This window comes from Hylobates moloch, unplaced genomic scaffold, assembly GCF_009828535.3.
Source record: "Hylobates moloch isolate HMO894 unplaced genomic scaffold, HMol_V3 SCAFFOLD_19, whole genome shotgun sequence".
Taxonomy (NCBI): domain Eukaryota; kingdom Metazoa; phylum Chordata; class Mammalia; order Primates; family Hylobatidae; genus Hylobates; species Hylobates moloch.
The window spans coordinates 72922684-72941539 of record NW_026652294.1 but is presented as its reverse complement, the minus strand read 5'-3'; the positions used below and the strand labels follow the sequence as shown (position 1 = coordinate 72941539).

Below are 18856 nucleotides of genomic sequence, written 5' to 3'. Positions count from 1 at the left end.
ATGAAAGAGCTGTTTTGAATTCAAAACACTAACATAAGGTAACAAGGGACAGTGATTTCTGAAAGATGAGAAACAAAATTATCTCTCTGTAACTGCCCTTAGTTTTTATTATTATGAGTGTTTGTAGGCTGCAGCACAGGATTGGGGAGGTACATCCTGAGCTGAGATAAGCACATGGAAATCAGAGAATCTGGGAAAACCAAGGCAGCTAGAGTTCATAATATAGACACCAAAGAGGTGGCACAAAGAGATAACTTCAGAGAGCTGTAGAGGGTCTCTCTTGAATATTAAACTGAGACATGGAAGATACTAGAAAAAGACTGAAATTAAACTTCTAGAGATGAAAACTATGATGTCTGAGATGAAAAATATACTGGATGGAACTAACAACAGATTAGACATTGCAGAAGGGAAGATTAATGAACTAAATATTTAAAGGTATTACTAGATTCTGGTTAGACATTTTGTCATGGATGATGATATATACTTCCTATGGTATCATTTAGTTTTTATTATTATGAGTGGTAATATTATTATGTTAGTGAGGAGTCCATGTTTTAAATATAAGAAGTAGGTGCTAAGTTACTACTAATAAAAGTCTGACAATCTTTTAGGTATTCTATAGTGCCTGTATTAATGAAAAACAGAAATCCAAAATGGAACACAGAAAGAAAAAAAAAGAAAACAACAACAGAGTATCAGTAAGCTGTGGGACAACTTTAAGGAGCCTACTATTGCAGGTCTTTTAGTTAGTCCCAGTTCTAATCCTTGAGAAGACGTAGGACCTGGATGGAAATGGATCAAAGCTGCTGTGAAGAAACCATCTGATTTCTCCTACCACAAAAAAAACAATTTGGCAGTCATAAACCAGTGTCATCCTATTATGTGCAAAAGCATTCTTAGATTAAAAAGTATCTTTAAGAACAACATTTGTTTCTGTTTCTCACTATAAGTGTTGCCTAAGTAATTTAAAGCAGGATCCACATTTTCAAATGCTGAATGTGCATTAAATTTTTGAACTGAGAATATACCATAAGCAGAAATGAGACTTTTCTGTTATCATTGTAGTTCAATTTTGAAATGTAGCTTAGAAGTATTACAGAGATTTTACTTTTGGCTTCAGGCCCTTCATAAATTTGACCCTTGTGAAGATGTTTTAAATTAAGTAATTATATATACCATATACACAAAAAAGCATATATATTTTTAAAATAAAATATTTATAAATTACCATCCAACGTAAGAAATAACACATCACCAGTGCTGATGAAACCTCCTATTTACCCCCTCTTCTTTCATATTCCCCCTTCTTCACCAGAGTATCACTAATCTGAAATTTGTATACATTAACTCTTTGTTGTATTTTTACCACAAATATATTTACTATTAATACTGTATATCTACTATATATATATCAAATATGTATGTTTATATTTGCTATGCTTTTACACACACACTTATGTGTGTGTATATATATATATATTTTATATCTTAGACATATATACTGTTGACCATTGAACAGCCCAGGGGTTAGAGGTACCAACCCCCCAACGCAGTTGAAAAATTTACGTGTAACTTTTGACTCGCCCAAGACTTTTAACTACTAATAGCATGACTGGAAACCTTACTGGCAATATAGTCAATTAACACATACTTTTTATGTTACATATATTAATATTATATATTGTATTCTTACAATAAAGTAAGCTAGAGAAAAGATTATTAAGAAATAATGTACTTACTATTGATTAAGTGGAAGTGGATCATCTTAAAGGTCTTCATTGTCACTGTGTTCATGTTGAGTAGGCTTGAGGAAGAGGAAAAGGAGGTATGTCAGGGGTGGCAGAGGCAGAAGAAAATACATGTATAAGTGGGCCCATGCAGTTCAGATCTATGTTGTTCAAGGGTTAACTGTATTCACTATCCATGTGGCTAAAGTTCATTCATTTTCAGTGCTATATGGTACAGTATTATATTGCTACACCATATGTACTATAGCCAAATAAAAGTTCATTTTTTTCCTCATGTTGCTAGATAGGCTATTTCCTTTTTTAAAAATTATCACAATGGTACAGTGGACATTGTACATATTTCCAGTAAACACTAGACAATAATTTCTGGGATCTATCTGGAAGTGAAATTGCTATATTAGAATATGCCTCTGTTCAAATTTATGAGATGACTGTAACTTATTGACAGAATGGTTTTGTTTTAGTTTACACTCGTACCAGCAAAACATGAGTTCTATAATGCTTTTTCTATTTGTATTTGTCTTTTTTCACTAAAAGTTTTTCATTGTTGTTTTCACAGTGGTTCTGTGCAGGTCTATACAATAGATAACAGCACTGGAGCCATGCTGCTATCTCATAAATTAGAGCTAACAGCAAAACAGTATCCTGGTGAGTCTTTTTTTTTTTTTAAACATTTTTAATGTGCTGGTAATGCCATGTGTAGCAGATGCTGATTTTAAGTTAAACAATACATGTCATGCTATAGGTCAAATATTGGGGCTCTGGGTGTGTAAACTGGCTCAAGTCTGGAAATTGATTGAGGGGCCATGATTCTGTTGTAATAATTCAAGTTAGTGTTTTGTCCATTCGACCTAGAAGTTTTCTGCTTGTATAAATTAAGTGGGAATGCAGTAGGCTTTCTTCCAGGAATACCATAATTAATTAGCCAATGCCCGAGTTCCACACAAGTCAGACTATTCTGATTGCCGCTTTGCTTCTGCTGTCCATTACAGTAGCTACACCCACCTTGCCTTTGATAGTTGAGTGCCGCCACTTGGCCCCTGCTGCCTCGGGATGCAGTTATTCCTGTTGTATTTAAATTTTGTAGTTGAGTGACTGAGGTTCCCACTGTTAGATCTGACATACAGAGAAGTGCAATTATAGGGTTCTTCAAAGATGTAGCTGCTGCCCTTAAAAATCTGTTTTGCAAGGCATCAGTCAAGGGTATATCTTCTGGACCCTCCCAGCTGGGATGAGTAGGTCTAAAGTGACTAATCCACTCCACCTTCTGAATCTCCCTAAGCCTTTGGATCCCTTCCTTTACGTTAAACCAAGGGAGATCAGGCATTTCCAGCTCACTCACAGTGGGCCATCTTTTAATCCATATTTCAGCTAACCACAAAAATAAACTATTAGAACCTTTTTTAACTCCCCGAGCTGCAGCTTTAAATGCAGAGTCCCTACTTAGTGGGCCCAAATCAATAAATTAAGCCTGATCCAACTCTGTGTTCCTTCCATCATTATGCCACACCCTTAATATCCATTCTGATGCCTGTTCTCCAGATTTCTGTTTATATAAATTAGAAAACTCAAGCAGTTCCCATAGTGCACCTCCTCATGGGTCATACTCTCAACCCCACCTCTAGAGGCCTGCCAGGACTTTATTTATAGGTCTAGAAGCAAACAGAGGTGTTGGGGGTGGCTCCTGAGGAGAATCAACATTATCTTGCCTGGCAACTGCCTCAGGGGAGGGCATCACTCTTGCCTCATGCAGCACAGGGTTTATCTCCTCAGATAAAGGTGGAAGGGCTAATGGCAGCATGGGTTCGGGAGGGGATGTTGCCACTATTGGGGATGGGGAAAGCTGTTTCTTCTGGCAAAAAAAAAGGTTCACCGGAGTTTACAAACTCAGTGAATCTAGCTTCATCAGGGTCCTCCCACACATCCCCTTTCCCATTTGCAGGGTCCCATCCTTTTCCAATCAATGCCTTCACTTTAACAGTAGACACCTGGTGAGGCTGTGCGTGCACCTTTTGTTGCAGATCAGCCACTCAAATGATAAGAGCTTATCTCTGTGTTTCCACAATTTTAGCTCTTTATCTATAGGAGATAAAACCCTCACTCAGGGCAATCTTAGCAGATCTGAGGCTCAGTATCTGCTTCTGAGGGATAGAATCCCTGCGTTCATCATTTTCTTTCATCACCTTTTTCACTGAACTTAGGAGCAACCAACTAGCTTCATTATGTTCCTTGGTTCTCCACATATGGTCAGAGGTGTTATGTATAGAGTCACTAAACTCCTTGCCTCTCACAAGCGATGAATCAGGAGTGCCAAATGCATTTCTTTTGCGTAACTCTATATAAACAGTTCATGTCAAGGACTATCAGTGTTCTCCGTAATATTAGAAATAGAGTCCTTAGCATTTTGGGGTCTAATGATATTAGGCAGCCAACTCTAGAAACCCCAAAACCAATAAAGGAACTCCATCCTTAATATTCTGTTCCTCTAGAATCACTCCTGGTACCAACATCTGTGTTAGTAAGGGTTCTCTAGGGGACAGAACTAATAGAATAGATACATACATATTTATAAAGGGGAGTTTATTAAGTATTAATAAATGATCACATGATTACAAGGTCCCACAATAGGCCATCTGCAGGCTGAGGAGCAAGGGGAGCCAGTCCGAGTTCCAAAACTGAAGAACTTGGAGTCTGATGTTTGAGGGCAGGAAGCATCCAGCACACGAGAAAGATGTAGGCTGGGGGGCTAGTCCCATCTCTATATTCACATTTTTCTGCCTGCTTATATTCTAGCCGCACTGGCAGCTGATTAGATTGTGCCCACCCAGATTAAGGGTGGGTCTGCCTTTTCCAGCCCACTGACTCAAATGTTAATCTCCTTTGGCAGCACCCTCACAGACACACCCAGGATTAATACTTTGTATCCTTCAATTCAGACAAGTTGACACTCAGTGTTAACCATCACAATTAGGATATTTAACTATTCATGTTGACTTAGTGTTACTCACATTTATACCAGTATTTTTACCCACCATATCTTTTTTTTTTTTTTTTTTTTGCGATGGAGTCTCGCTGTCGCCCAGGTTGGAGTGCAGTGGCGCGATTTCAGCTCACTGCAGGCTCCGCCCCCCCAGGGTTCACGCCATTCTCCTGCCTCAGCCTCCCGAGTAGCTGGGACTACAGGCGCCTGCCACCTCGCCCAGCTAATTTTTTGTATTTTTAGTAGAGACGGAGTTTCACCGTGTTAGCCAGGATGGTCTCGATCTCCTGACCTCGTGATCCACCCCCCTCGGCCTCCAAAGTGCTGGGATTACAGGCGTGAGCCACCGCGCCCGGCCTTGCCCGCCACATATTTTACCAGCTCATACCTTCTTCTTGAGACCATTTTCTGCCTGAAAAACCTCCCATACATCCCTTGGAATTTCTTTTAATGAAGTTTTTTGAAGGTAAACTCTACTTTGGGGGAGTCTGAAATGTACTTATTTTGCCCCTGTGATTTAATTATAGTTTAACTTGGTATGCTGTTTTGGATTGGCAGTTATTTTCTTTTTATACGTTGAAGAATTTGTTCTAGTGTCATTGGATTTCCATTGCAGCTATTGGGAGGTCATCTGTCAAGTTGCCTTCTCTTTTCAAGAGATTGGTCTTTATAGCTACCTTTCAGATCTTGTCTTTGTTTTTGGCTTTCTGCAGTTTCACTGTGATGTGGAAGGTGAAGAATTTTGTTTGTTTTTCAAATCCTGCTTGAGACTCAGGCTTGCTGGATGAAGATTTACGTCTTTGAACTATTTCTGGAAAATTCTCAACCAATCTTTCTAAATATTGCCTCTCCCCTAATCTCTTTTTCTGGAAGTCAGTTACACGTTATACTTTTTTCCATGTTTCTTAACCTAACTTTAAATTTTTTTTAATTTTGTTTCTCTAGACTGCATTCTAGAAATTTTTTCTCCATCTGGGTTTGCTGTTCCTCTCCAGTTATGCCTAATATGTTGTTTGATCTGTCCATCAAGTTCTTAATTTCAGTTATTGTATTTTTTATTATTTAAAGGCTTATTTAGCTCTTTTTCCAATCTGTATGCATCCTGCTCCTTGTTTGAGTCTTCTCCTTGATTTCGTTGGCTATAAAAAGTAGTTATTTTGTATTCTGTGTCTGTTAATCACAAAATCTGAAGCCTTTCTGAGTCTTTCTGCCATGTCTTGATTCTTTGGGTTCTTGCTCATTTGTGTTTATGTATTTTAGGATTTTTGACGGAGAGCCAATTGTTTTCCTTGAAGCGTATTTTTTTGTGTGTAGCGCTTTGAGAACTGGATAACGTTTGAGTTTTTCCAGAGAGGATTTAAATGTCTTTGCTTCCGCTGTTCACTCGGGAGCACTACATCAATCTGTAACCCTTTGCATTGTATTCTCTGTTTGAACCACATTAAATTGCACAAATTACAAATCACAGTGAGGGTTTGTGGCTTCAGATTATCAGGGAGTGTTATTTTCCATTCAGTTCCACTGATGAAACATGAAAGTGTTCCTTGCTAATTCTTTTCCTACATGGCAGAGGCTTTTTTCTCATTCTCTCTTATACCATGGATATAGTCCGTTGTAGTCCCAGCTTTACATGGGTATCTTTTGTTAGATTACCTGTCTTGGGCAAGCTCTGAGCTTATCTCCTGTTCCTAACATGCTGTGAGTCATCAGAGGTAGAAGTCAGGGTCTCCAGGGTTTGGCAGAAAAATTCAGGGAACAAGCACTTTGTCTCAGTATTTTTGATTGTTTTGAGGATTTAAGTATTCTATTCAACATCTTAGTTTTTTCAGTGTGGAAGTCATGCAGGGTGTCATTTGCTGTACTTCCAGAAATAGAAATTTGCTCCTTACGTTTTTTTAATCATTCTTACTGTGTAGCTGGTTTTTTTTTTTTTATTTTTTTTTTTTGAGACGGAGTCTCCTCCTGTCGCCCAGGCTGGAGTGCAGTGGCGCGATCTCGGCTCACTGCAAGCTCCGCCTCCGGGGTTCACGCCATTCTCCTGCCTCAGCCTCTCCGAGTAGCTGGGACTACAGGCGCCCGCCACCACGCCCGGCTAATTTTTTGTATTTTTAGTAGAGACGGGGTTTCACCGTGGTCTCGATCTTCTGACCTCGTGATCCGCCTGCCTCTGCCTCCCAAAGTGCTAGGATTACAAGCGTGAGCCACCGCGCCCGGCCACTGTGTAGCTTTTTTTAAGGCCTGCATACTTTTTTTTCTAAAGACAGCTTTTACTGTAACCTTATCCCTGTTTTACAGAAACTGATTTATACAAAGCCAAAGACTTTTAAGATTACACAGTTATAAGTTAATCAAGCTAATAGTGACTAGAAACAGCTTTCACTTTTTACCAATCACTGAGTTTGTTCTGCTTAGATCAGGACAAAACTAATGGCCTTACTAATTTTAAGTAGTCCTAAATGAGCAGGATTTATTTTTTGAAGCAGTCATATCTTTCTACTCATTTAGATTTGAAAATAGAGATTGTATTAAAAAAAAAAAGTATTTCTGAAGCAACTATGTATTTTTAACTCTTCTCACTATTTCCTAACAGACATTTGGAATAAAACAGGAGCTGTTAAATTGATGAGATGGTCTCCTGACAATAGTGTTGTAATAGTGACCTGGGAATATGGAGGCCTTTCTTTATGGAGTGTGTTTGGAGCACAGCTGATTTGTACACTTGGAGGAGATTTTGCGTAAGTCAAAAAAGACAATTTTTAGATAAAATAACTCCATTATTTCTCACAATGCATGCATACAAAAACCTTGTGTCAGAACTTCCCTTTTTGCCTTGACTCTTACCTTAAAACAATTTGCAAAGTTCATACTCTGTTCGAATATACTGATTCTCTGAACACTCATTTTTTAAAAAATATACATCTCATTCCATAAAAATGTATTTATTTATTGAACCCCTCTTGTATATAGGACAGCATGTTAGACACAAAGCAGAATCAGACATGGTTCTGCTTTTAGGTAGTTTATAATCTAATGAGGGTGGTAAGGCATGTACATAAACAGTAGAAAGTTACGTTATCTCATTGGGTTAATGTAGGTTAGCCCAGTGATTGAAAGGAGTAGGTTGGTATCTCTGCCCACTTCATATACTACCCTGAACCTCAGTTCTGATGAAATGAGCACACCTTTAACAGCTGCGTAAAACTCTGGCAAGAAGTCACTTGGACCTCGGAAAATGTGGCCGAGAGATATATACACCTAGGTGTATTAACCCACAGTTTTGTATTTCATGCATTATTATGTATTTCTATTTTGAAGGAGCAAAATCCGTTTGACTTTTTAAAAAACACTCAATTTTATGTGTATTATATGTAATTGGAAGGCTGTATTATATTTAGTTTCTATTCTGTTTCAGTTATAGGTCTGATGGCACCAAAAAAGATCCCCTTAAGATCAACTCTATGGTAAGTACTTTCTATAAAAAATTGGCATGGTATTAAAAAAACTTGGATTTTTCTTCCCTTTTTTCACTCATTTTTATTTATTTAATTTTTTGAGACAGGGTCTTGCGCTGTCACCCAGGTTGGAGAGCAGTGGCAGGTCATAGCTCACCGCAGCCTCTCTAAGCAATCCTCCTGCCTCAAGCTTCCAAGTAGCTGAGACTCTAGGCACGCCACTATCCACACCCAGTTTAATTTTTTTGATTTTTAATAGAGACAGGGTCTTGCCATGTTGCCCAGGCTGGCCCCCTTTTTTCACTCATGTTGATCTGATAAATTACAAAACTATTTTAGTCTCAGCAGACTCTTCCTTATACAGTTCTTGCTTGATGAAAGTCTTTTTTTTTTTTTTTTTTTTTTAATTGGAAGGCTGCCTGGTTTTTAGTATTTGCGTTTTGTTTAGATGTGGCCAGCAAACCCCTGTCATCTTTATGATGATAATCACTGTTCAGATGAGGCCTTTTTTGTATGTGTCTTCTCATGGCCTGCTTGCTTTTAACATGAGGTGAAATGCTCATTGGGCATTTTTCCTGGAGGACATGCACTTGTGCATTACTTGAGGAGATCTGTATCTATGTATCTATATATATGTATACAGTGCCTTGAGCATATTTTTAAAACTTTACATAGATGTATGTCAAAGAGGATTATAGTCACTGTTGTAAACAATACAGGTTGAGTATCCCTTATCCAAAGTGCTTGGAACCAGAAGTGTTTCAGATTTTGGAACTTTTTGGATTTTGGAATATTTGCAAATACATTCTTGGGGATGGGACTCAAGTCTAAACACAGAATTCACTTATGTTTTATATATACCTTATGCACATAGACTGAAGCTAATGCAATGAATTTGTAATAATTTTGTACATAAAACACAATTTTGACTGCAGCTCATCACATGAAGTCAGGTGTGGAATTTTTTACTGTGGTGTCATATCAGCCCTCAAAAAGTTTCAGCTATTGGAGCATTTCAGATTTTTGGATTAGGGAGGCTCAACCTGTATTTTTGTTTTTTACCTATTTTCAAGAGTTTCTGTAGAAAACAGAGATAAAACCCCTGTCTTTACATACAAGTTTTTCTTGCTATAGACCCTCTGCATACCATCCTTTCTAAATTAGTGACTATGCGGCTTGTCGCTTCTCTTCTCTCTTGCTCCACAGAGGAAGACATTCTTCTGATCTTGAGTTTCTTGTAGAATTAAAACCACCATGGTTGCCTAAGATAGTGGTTCCCAACCTGTCACCACCAAGGACCCCTTCTGATGTCTTTGCCCATCTCCATAGTTTAAAATAAGTTTTCAGCCACACATTTCTATAAATACCAGTCAGTGCTTCTGAATGGCATGCAAGAACCAGTGTTATCTATCTCACTAAGTTGATATTTTAACCACAAACTAAGAATCTAAGCATTTTAGTTAAAACTTAGGCAGCTTTATCATAGGAAAACATAAAAGTTCTATTAAACTTTTGAAATTTTGCAACAATTCATGGGCTACCCCTGCCCCTTTACCGTTTTCTTGGCTTGAAGATTGAGAATCACTAATCTTTAAAAATACTATCATGGAGTCTAGTTACAGAATATTAAAACTGAATGGTTCTGGAGAAATTTATTTGAACCTTCTCATTTTACAGAGGAAGAAACTTATATCCTGAGAAACCAGACAGCTTGGCCAAGGTAATATATATAAAAAGCCAAGCTATAATGAAAACTCTAGTCTCACAGCTTCCAATCCAATGTTTTTTGCTCCATACAAATCTGCATCTGTTGTAGGGGCTTCTTTGCCAGGCTTCTACTGGGTAACCTGGGATGTCTTCTGTAAGGAATTTCTTTGTATTTGAGAGGCAGCTAAATTAAAGCAATGGAGAAGTTACAGAGCACCGTAGGTATTTTTAGGATTAAGACCCTGAAATTGAGGGTAGGTAATGTTTTCACTTTTGTAGATAGAGAGCAGTGATGGTGGTTTCCTCTGGAGTTAGTTAAGAGGTAACTGAAGGTGTGATTCTTGTCTGTGTTATCACGGTTTCTCCAACCTTCAGAAATCATTAATAATGCTATCATTGGCTATTTCAGAATTTGAATAATTGAAGCTAGAAAGGGATACAAAAGCCTTTTATTGCTCTGACTTTTTTTCTCCCTCCTCTTCTCTCTAAGAGCTGGGGTGCAGAAGGCTATCACCTATGGGTTATCAGCGGATTTGGTTCTCAAAACACTGAAATTGAGTCTGACCTCAGGAGTGTAGTTAAACAGCCCAGCATCCTGTTATTTCAGTTTATTAAGAGTGTACTCACTGTAAACCCTTGTATGGTAAGTATATTTAAAGCTCTGATTTTTTAGTGTCTTTTATGTTAGAAGTTCAGACCCTTCTTTATGTCATATGTATGGTGTATACTTCTAAAATTGGCATATTATCTTCTTTTCTATGATTCTTGTGTTTCTTTTTAATTTATATTAAATTTATGCCAAAATTTTATTTCTCAACGGGTTGTGTTTCTTTGGTCTTATTTTTTTAAAAGGGTCATAAGCAATTTGACAGAAAGCAATGTTTATATATTTATTTAAATAATTTGAGTAATTTAGTCTTTATCTGAATAGCATTTCCCAAAGTGTGTTCCTCCAGGCACTACTTATGAGAGATATTAGTAGCAGTTCCACAGGATTTTTTAAAAGTTTTGTTTCCATATAAGTGTCAAATATTTAAGGTAAATCAAAATTGTAGAGATTTATTGTAGGGCTCCAGAGTCTTAAATATGCTAATGTGCATCATGAAAATCCAGGAGGTGGTATATAAAAAACAGTGTTCCCCATGCTTATTTAACTGTGAATTTTTAAGAAACAGCTTGAAGAAAGTATGTCTGAGGACTTGCTTTTAGAAACACCGCCCCAAACACTGCCTCTTGTATTTTTATCTGAAGTAGTGTATACTAATATTATTATATATTGCTAGTATACAGTAATGGTATATATTACATGTTAGAAATGTGTGTCTTAATACCTACCGTCAATGGCTTTTTAATGGATATTTGGTACAACAAATTTCTAACTAAAATTTACAACACATCCAGAAAAAATGTGAAAATAGCCTAAATCTCAAATCCATTATTCCACTTGAAGATTAAGGATCCCCAGAAAAGAAGAAAGCATTTCTCCCTCCCCTTCCCCATCCCAAATAATAATTTAAAAGCACCCTTGAGTTTTATGTCAAGCCAGCATTTGGACTAAAATGGAAAGGTGACAAGGGTAGGGTACTACTTTGTCTGATTTCAATAGTTAATGAGTCTACTCACCTTTGAGAACACTGGCTTTCTAGATGAAATCTCGTAGTCACTAAGAGCACTATTCTTTCTAATTGTAACAGTGCGTGAGATTATTGTGTAGTCTTTGTCCTCTGTGAAGAAAATCAACATCAAGATATATGTATATTTCCTATAATAAAACTAAATCGATGTGTTATTTTCTCCTGAGTAATATTGAGTTGTTTTTATTTGTTTTCCTCCTTTGCCCTTCTGTTCGTCTTTCCCTCATTTAGAGTAACCAAGAGCAGGTGTTGCTTCAGGGCGAGGATCGCTTGTACTTGAACTGTGGAGAGGCTTCACAAACCCAGAATCCCAGGAGTTCTTCAACACACTCTGAGCATAAGCCCAGTCGAGAAAAGAGCCCATTTGCAGATGGAGGTTTAGAGTCTCAGGGATTAAGCACTTTACTTGGACATCGGCATTGGCATGTTGTACAGGTAAATCTTTAGTTACTGATTACTAGAGACTTATTGTTTGGTAGGATATCACCTGGAACAGATTATTAAATATTTCATCTGTTAACTTCAGGCAACTGAGAATCCTTTTAACCATTTTGTCATGTCCCTCTTCTGCTTTTCTGTGTTCTTGTCCTCTTGTCTTCTCCCTCCTTTCTTTCCACTTGGCATAGAGTATATCCCCACCTGCTTCAAGTCCATTAATAATGTCAAGAACTAGAAGTTTATGTTTTGCCTTCTCATTGAGAACTATTTATTTTACTTTCAGCCTCTTTTTTTATATAAATTTAGCTCTACGGATTTGCACAGGCAAAGCAAAGTGTAATAATCTCATGGAAAGTGGCAACATCAGCTAGTACTCTGTACAGCTGACTTTACAGCCCTAAAGGGGCCACGTTGAGGTTAATCACGTGACTTTGGACCCAAATTGCAGACTTGTGATCAGTAGAGAGCTTTATTGTTAATACTTTTATTAGCTAATCTTATTCCAAATTATTTATTCATTCTGATATCACTTTTAAATTAACAGTGTCTTACAGTAATTCTGATAAACTGACATTTAACATGGAAATTAATTCTGAATTTTGATACCAAGTAAAATTATTTTGGGGAAACCAGTCAGTTGAAGTTTCTTAAAAGAAACTTGCATACATAATTTCAGTCTTCCGAGTGTTTTCTTTCCCTTTTTGATAGCAAAATATTTTAGGTACATCAAAGCCCACTCTTACTTTCTTTTAGTCAGTTTCTATTTCCATAATTCTTTGCCTTACTTTGACTCTCTATATGTTTACCCTACTAGCCTACTTCAGCTCCCATGTTATTTTCAGTTGACCTTGAATGAAGATAATGAGAGACAAAAAAATGGTCATGTGAAAGGTTGAAGGATTATCTCCTACATTGACATGTGGTATACACTAAAAGAAAATGTACTTAACTTACATTAATAAATTCATAGAATCAAACAATATACATACCATTTTATAATTAGTAACAATTTTTAAATAAAACTGCACTGGCTACTTCCTTGACTAAAATTTTCCACTGCTCCCTTCTCTCCTATAGCCATTTCTCTGCTATTTTCATTTCCCCATACTTTGAACTATTCATTCTACACTGACCTAGCATCAATGCCAGTTCTGCCTAGCCAGGTCTGTGTTACCAGAGAGCCAAGTAGAGCAGAGGATCAAAGAAGGTAGGTCTGGAACTAAAAAATCGATCAGGCAATAACAAAAATTGAATTTCCTTCCAGCTCAAAAACTCAGTGATTCTGTGATTCTCAAGCACCTATGAAGTATCCCGTATAAGAGAAACATTTTAACACTGATTTTAGGACTTTGGGTACTAGCAAGATTCCAGTGTTACTCTGTTCTTTAGATAGCTAAAGATATTTAGACAGATGAACTTTTAAAACTTGAGTTTACCTAGTTTATCAGTTTCCTTAAAAATAACATAAATAATGCCACATTAATTGTTTTGTACTGCTGAAACAATTATAATGGGCTCATAGAATTTTTCAAGCTGGAAGGACCTTAGAGATCATAAAGTCCAACTGGATTTGATGCATGAGGAAACTGAGGATCAGAGAAGTTATATGACTTGTCCAGTTCACCCAGCAGGGTAGTGGCAGACTTATCTTTATCATGACTCTACGTTAAAGTAAAAATCTAATGTATTTGAAAACCGAGGTACTGAGTATTAATCACATAATACACTACTGACCTTGAGCTAACACTTAGAATTTGCCTATTTGGCAGTTTGTACTTGGAGTTGCCCTATATTTTGCTGGCACTCCAGCTTTGTGATTCAGTGCAGTTGTGGTGGTGTATTGGGCAGTATACAGTGTCTGTATAATGTTAAACTTTTACATTCTAGGCTTTTTAGACATTTATGATGACTCCCTGAAGAAACATAGTTGCCTGGTTTAATTTACCCTACAATAGTATCCTTTTTTCTAAGATAAGTGACCACATCCTCTGTCAAAGTTGATTTTGTTTGCGTGATTTATTCTTTGTATGCTTCTTGTATAGCTTAGATAAACTCCAACTAATTCTGCTGCTTGTCCTGTTTCTCATTTAGAGTACTAGTTTTTTGTTGGTTTGTTTGTTTGTTTGTTTGTTTAAACCTGCTACCTTATACTCCTTAGCTTCCAGATTGGAAGATTCTGTGTTACTTATGATTTTTCTTTAACTAAAACAAAACAAATACATACTTGTCAGAAGGAGGATTGGTAGCTGGCAGTAAAGGTGGTGCTTTTTTTTTTTTTTTTCTTTGAGATCGAGTTTTGTTCTTTGTTGCTCAGGCTGGAGTGCAGTGGCGTGATCTCAGCTCACTGCAGCCTCCAGCTCCAGGGTTCAAGTGATTCTGCTGTCTCAGCCTCCCGAGTAGCTGGGATTACAGACACCTGCCACTATGCCCGGCTAATTTTTGTATTTTTAGTAGAGATGGGGTTTCACCATGTTGGCCAGGCTGGTCTCGAACTCCTGACCTCGTGATCCACCTGCCTCAGCCTCCCAAAGTACTGGGATTACTGGCGTGAGCCACCGCACCCAGCCAAAGCAAGCACCAGCAAGCACCAGCCAAAGTGCTTTTTAAAAAGTTTTTTCTTACCTATAAGTTTTAAAACTTTTGAAGTCAATTGTTGACATATGGAGCACAAACTATTGAAATTTTACAAAACACAAACCTTCTAGTTTTAGGCCGTGTTCCTTCTAAGACTGCCATTTATTTTAATACTCAGTATTTTGTATGATGTAAACATTTACTTCTGAAAGGTACATAAATCTATTATCCAGTGTTCTGAGGGTGTTGGTTTGATGGTTAGCTTGGCTATTTAGAAAGAATAAGCTTCACAAAATGTGGGAGATAAGCACCTACAGGGTATCAGGCACTATGTTAGGGATTTCAACAGAATATTTAAAGGCTCTTTCATTCATAAATTATTTGCTGTCTTCCTACAGCATGTATCAAGTGTAACAGGTATTTGGCACAGAACAAATCTGCTAGGAGGATGGGTCCCACAGTCTCACTAGTTATGGACAGAACTAATCTAGGCAGGAGACAGAGTTTTAGCAGAGTTACTTTTAAATTTAAAAATCATAATAACAAATGAGGGCAGATTCAGTTTCTTTAAGAGAAACTGAAACATTCTAAGATAAGGGTAGAGTTTCTGTACCTTAGCACTCAGTTTTCCAGTGATGTGGCATGACTTTAGTGCCCTGAGTGTGCTTTCATGACCTGTTTTTTTTCTCACTGATTAGCTGCCTCTTCCTTACTTCTGCCATTCCCTGTTGTCAAGTATTAGAGGTAGAGCTCAGAGTTCAGATGACACATAGATCAATAAAGTTGACCTACTGGAGAAAATACCTAGTATCTTTAGACACAAAACTGCATGAAAAATAAAGCTTCATTCTAAACTTAACACCTTAAGTTTTTAAAATAAATCATTTGTGGCACTTCATAGATTTTTATAGAATAAAGAATAAGTTGTTTTCTCTTATAGATATTGATCATAGTGTGATCATTTGATAAGATTTAACTTTGGTTCCCAGTATTAGAAACTCTTTGTGTTAGAATCCACTTTTGCAGTAAGATCCCAGCTCCTCCATTACCCACCCACACATTTCATAAGTACTCATGAGACACCAAGGTTTGAGGGAGGTAAGGATTCCTTTTAGTGCAATGGGTGATTGGCACAGTTATACTCAGGTACATCCTCCTGCTGTGAGTGACTGCTGAAAAAAGTTGAAAATGCTTTCAACTTTTATTTCACCACCCAATCATTACCTTAAGTGTACCATTATTCTGAACTGATTTTACCCATCATAGTGATTTTTTTGGGGGTCGGGGGGCAGGGAGACAGAGTCTCGCTCTGTTGCCCAGGCTGGAGTGCAATGGCGCAATCTTGGCTCACTGCAACCTCCGCCTCCTGGGTTCAAGTGATTCTCCTGCCTCAGCTTCCTGAGTAGCTGGGATTGCAGGCACCTGCCATCAGGCCCGGCTGATTTTTGTATTTTTAGTAGAGACAGGGTTTCACCATGCTGGCCGGGCTGGTCTCGAACTCCTGACCTCAGGCAGTCTGCCCACCTCAGCCTCCCAAAGTGCTGGGATTACAGGCATGAGCCACGGTGCCTGGCCCATAGTGAATTTTATTAATTTATTAAGCTATTGATTTAGTTGGATTTTAAGTTGACTTAAGTCAACTTAGTAAGTATAACCAATAATTAGTAAGTAAAGCACTTGATAATAAGTGAAGTGTAACAAATAGTTTTATCAGATTTTATCAAGGTTAATACAGATGTTTAGAGCATATTACTTTTACTTAATTTTTATTCTGTCTTCACATTACACAAACAATCTTACTGGGTTTGATTGCTGTTGACTTAGCTTTTTAATTTGGCATTTAGGTTTTAAATATGTGACAACTTTTCTTAAAGTAAAATGAAAAATAAATTTGAACAAATCGAAGCTTTTCTTATTCCAAGAACAGAAGACTCCTTTTTTGTTCGGTTCTGTTAATTCTCGCCCCACTCCAACATGTGTTCATGAAAAGTAATCAGCAGGCTAGAGAGATCAGTCTCGTTAAAACGAAAATGTACTTTATCTACATTGATATCCCATTTCAATTATTTAAATTGAAAGGTGTTTGTTGTTAGGGTGATAGAAAGACACCATGTTCAAAGATGTAAGACAGACAACGTGGAAAAATTAACCCCTTTTCTTGCAGATAGAGTTAGTATTTGTAATATATTAAAAGTTCTTGTAGATAAGTAAGACAAATACCCCAATAGAAAAATAATAGCTTAGCTTACATACACTCTTTAATGTGTGTGTGTGTGTGTGTATATATATATATATATATATATATATATGTTTGTTCAGAGATAGAATAAAAGCTAAGCAGTGGTTGTACCTGAGTAACAGAGAATTTCATTTTGTTAATTTTTACATTGTGTGTAATAAGCTTTTTTTTTTGGAAACGGAGTGTCGCTCTTGTTGCCCAGGCTGGAGTGTAGTGGCGCAATCCTGGCTCACTGCAACCTCTGCCTCCCGGGTTCAAGCGATTGTCCTGCCTTAGTCTCCCATGTAGTTGGGACTACAGGCATGCACCACCATGCACAGTTTCGTGTTTTTAGTAGAGACGGGATTTCGCCACGTTGGTCAGGCTGGTCACAAACTCCTGATCTCAGGTGATCCAGCTGCCTCGGCCTCCCAGAGTGCTGGGATTATAGGCATGAGCAACCGCACCTGGCCTAAGCATTGCTGTTTTAATCAGAAAAGTGTAAAAGTAATAAAAATATTTCCATTAAAAAACAACTTTTTCTGAGGCTGTAATTGTATTAGATTAGGTTGTTTTGGAATGGTTTATATCAGCAAACCCAGACTGTTCATCTGCACAATTCATGGCTGCGCTCACGGGTGCCTTCTCTGAAAATCTCTTGTCAGTCTGTATTTATTGAATTCAATATTTAAAACAAACAGAAACATCATAAGGGGCAAGGCGCAGGGAGAGGAAAGCCTGGTGCCTAGAAACATCAAATAACAGACATAAGATGTAAAACATTGATTCATATACAAATGGTAAATTCCAGGTGCTCTGCTACTAACTAGGGGGCACCTTAAACATTGTTCAGGAAGATGAATCTCATATTGTGATAACTTAGTGCTTTAAGTTTAAATATATTTCATAAGTTTTACCAAACTGATGTGTTATTTTCTATAGATTTCCAGCACCTATCTAGAGAGCAATTGGCCTATACGGGTGAGTTGTTATTTTGTTGGTGTTAACTTTTGTTGACTAGCATTTGCTGCAAGAGGCATTCTGGGAAGAGCCCTTCAGTGGGTGTACTGAGAAAAATAAAACTCTTGATCTATTGTAATATTGCTAGTATATTAACATCTATAATTTTGTCAGATATAACTGTGAATATTTGAACTTTAAAATATTTAATTAGTAAACATTTATTAATAGTCTATTTGCCTGACACAATACTAAGCTCTTTATGCCTAATAAAGTATATAGGTTTACAAGGAAAAGTTCTTATTTTTTTTTTCTAAACAGTTTTCAGCTATTGATAAGCTTGGACAGAATATTGCTGTGGTTGGCAAGTGTGGTTTTGCACATTACTCTTTACTCACCAAAAAATGGAAACTTTTTGGAAACATTACCCAGGTTAGTCTTTTTTGAGATTAAAAACCTATTTCTCAAAGTATAAGAGAACTACAATATGAAATAGCTATAAAGTTTATCACTAAGTAATTTTGGTTAGTTATTAAAAATAAAGAAAATCCGATATAAAAAGTGATATTGAATAATGTCTAAGATTTGATTCTGATAAAATACTTGATATTTGATAAAGGATCTTGTGTTGAAATAGTTGGTTTATTTTTAATTCTTGTTAAGATCGGTAACTATAATGCCTTAGCCTGAGGATTTATTCTTACATTCCAGCTTGAGTTTATCTAATGTGATCAGAATAGATTTCCACAGAATTTGAGATCATTCCCTGCCTATTCTGTGTGTGATGTATATGGGATAGTGAGTGTGCGTCTGTGTATGTGTATGTGTGTGTACATATACGCATGCAGTTGGAAGAGAAGGAAATCAGTACTTATTAGGTGCCTATTGTGTGTTAGGCATTTTAAGGCACTTTCATATATGTTATCTTACTCATCTGCATAGCAACCCAGGGAAGGCACTACTGTCACTCATCTTTTGATGTAAACACACACACACACACAAACTAGGATTCAGTTACTCATCTGATAAGTGATTAAGCCAGAATTTACACTAAGCCCTAATGGGTGTTAGAATGATGGTGCTATATAGCTCCCAGTTATTTTTAATGGTATATTTGCCTTCTTAAAGAAATACTTATTTTT

The 18856-nt window shown here is 37.1% G+C and overlaps 1 protein-coding gene across 4 annotated transcripts in view; it reads left to right on the top strand.

The window, feature by feature from the left end:
- The window catches only part of RIC1 (RIC1 homolog, RAB6A GEF complex partner 1), a 169615-nt gene that overhangs the window by 103135 nt on the left and 47624 nt on the right, over window positions 1–18856 (top strand). For all 4 annotated transcript variants that reach the window (XM_058431380.1, XM_032138760.2, XM_058431381.1 and 1 more), the window contains exons 8-14: window positions 2311–2399; window positions 7322–7466; window positions 8144–8192; window positions 10381–10533; window positions 11756–11959; window positions 17697–17735; window positions 18036–18146. In XM_058431380.1, coding sequence (XP_058287363.1) covers window positions 2311–2399; window positions 7322–7466; window positions 8144–8192; window positions 10381–10533; window positions 11756–11959; window positions 17697–17735; window positions 18036–18146 — 790 coding nt within the window. The remainder of the gene's footprint in view (window positions 1–2310; window positions 2400–7321; window positions 7467–8143; window positions 8193–10380; window positions 10534–11755; window positions 11960–17696; window positions 17736–18035; window positions 18147–18856) is intronic.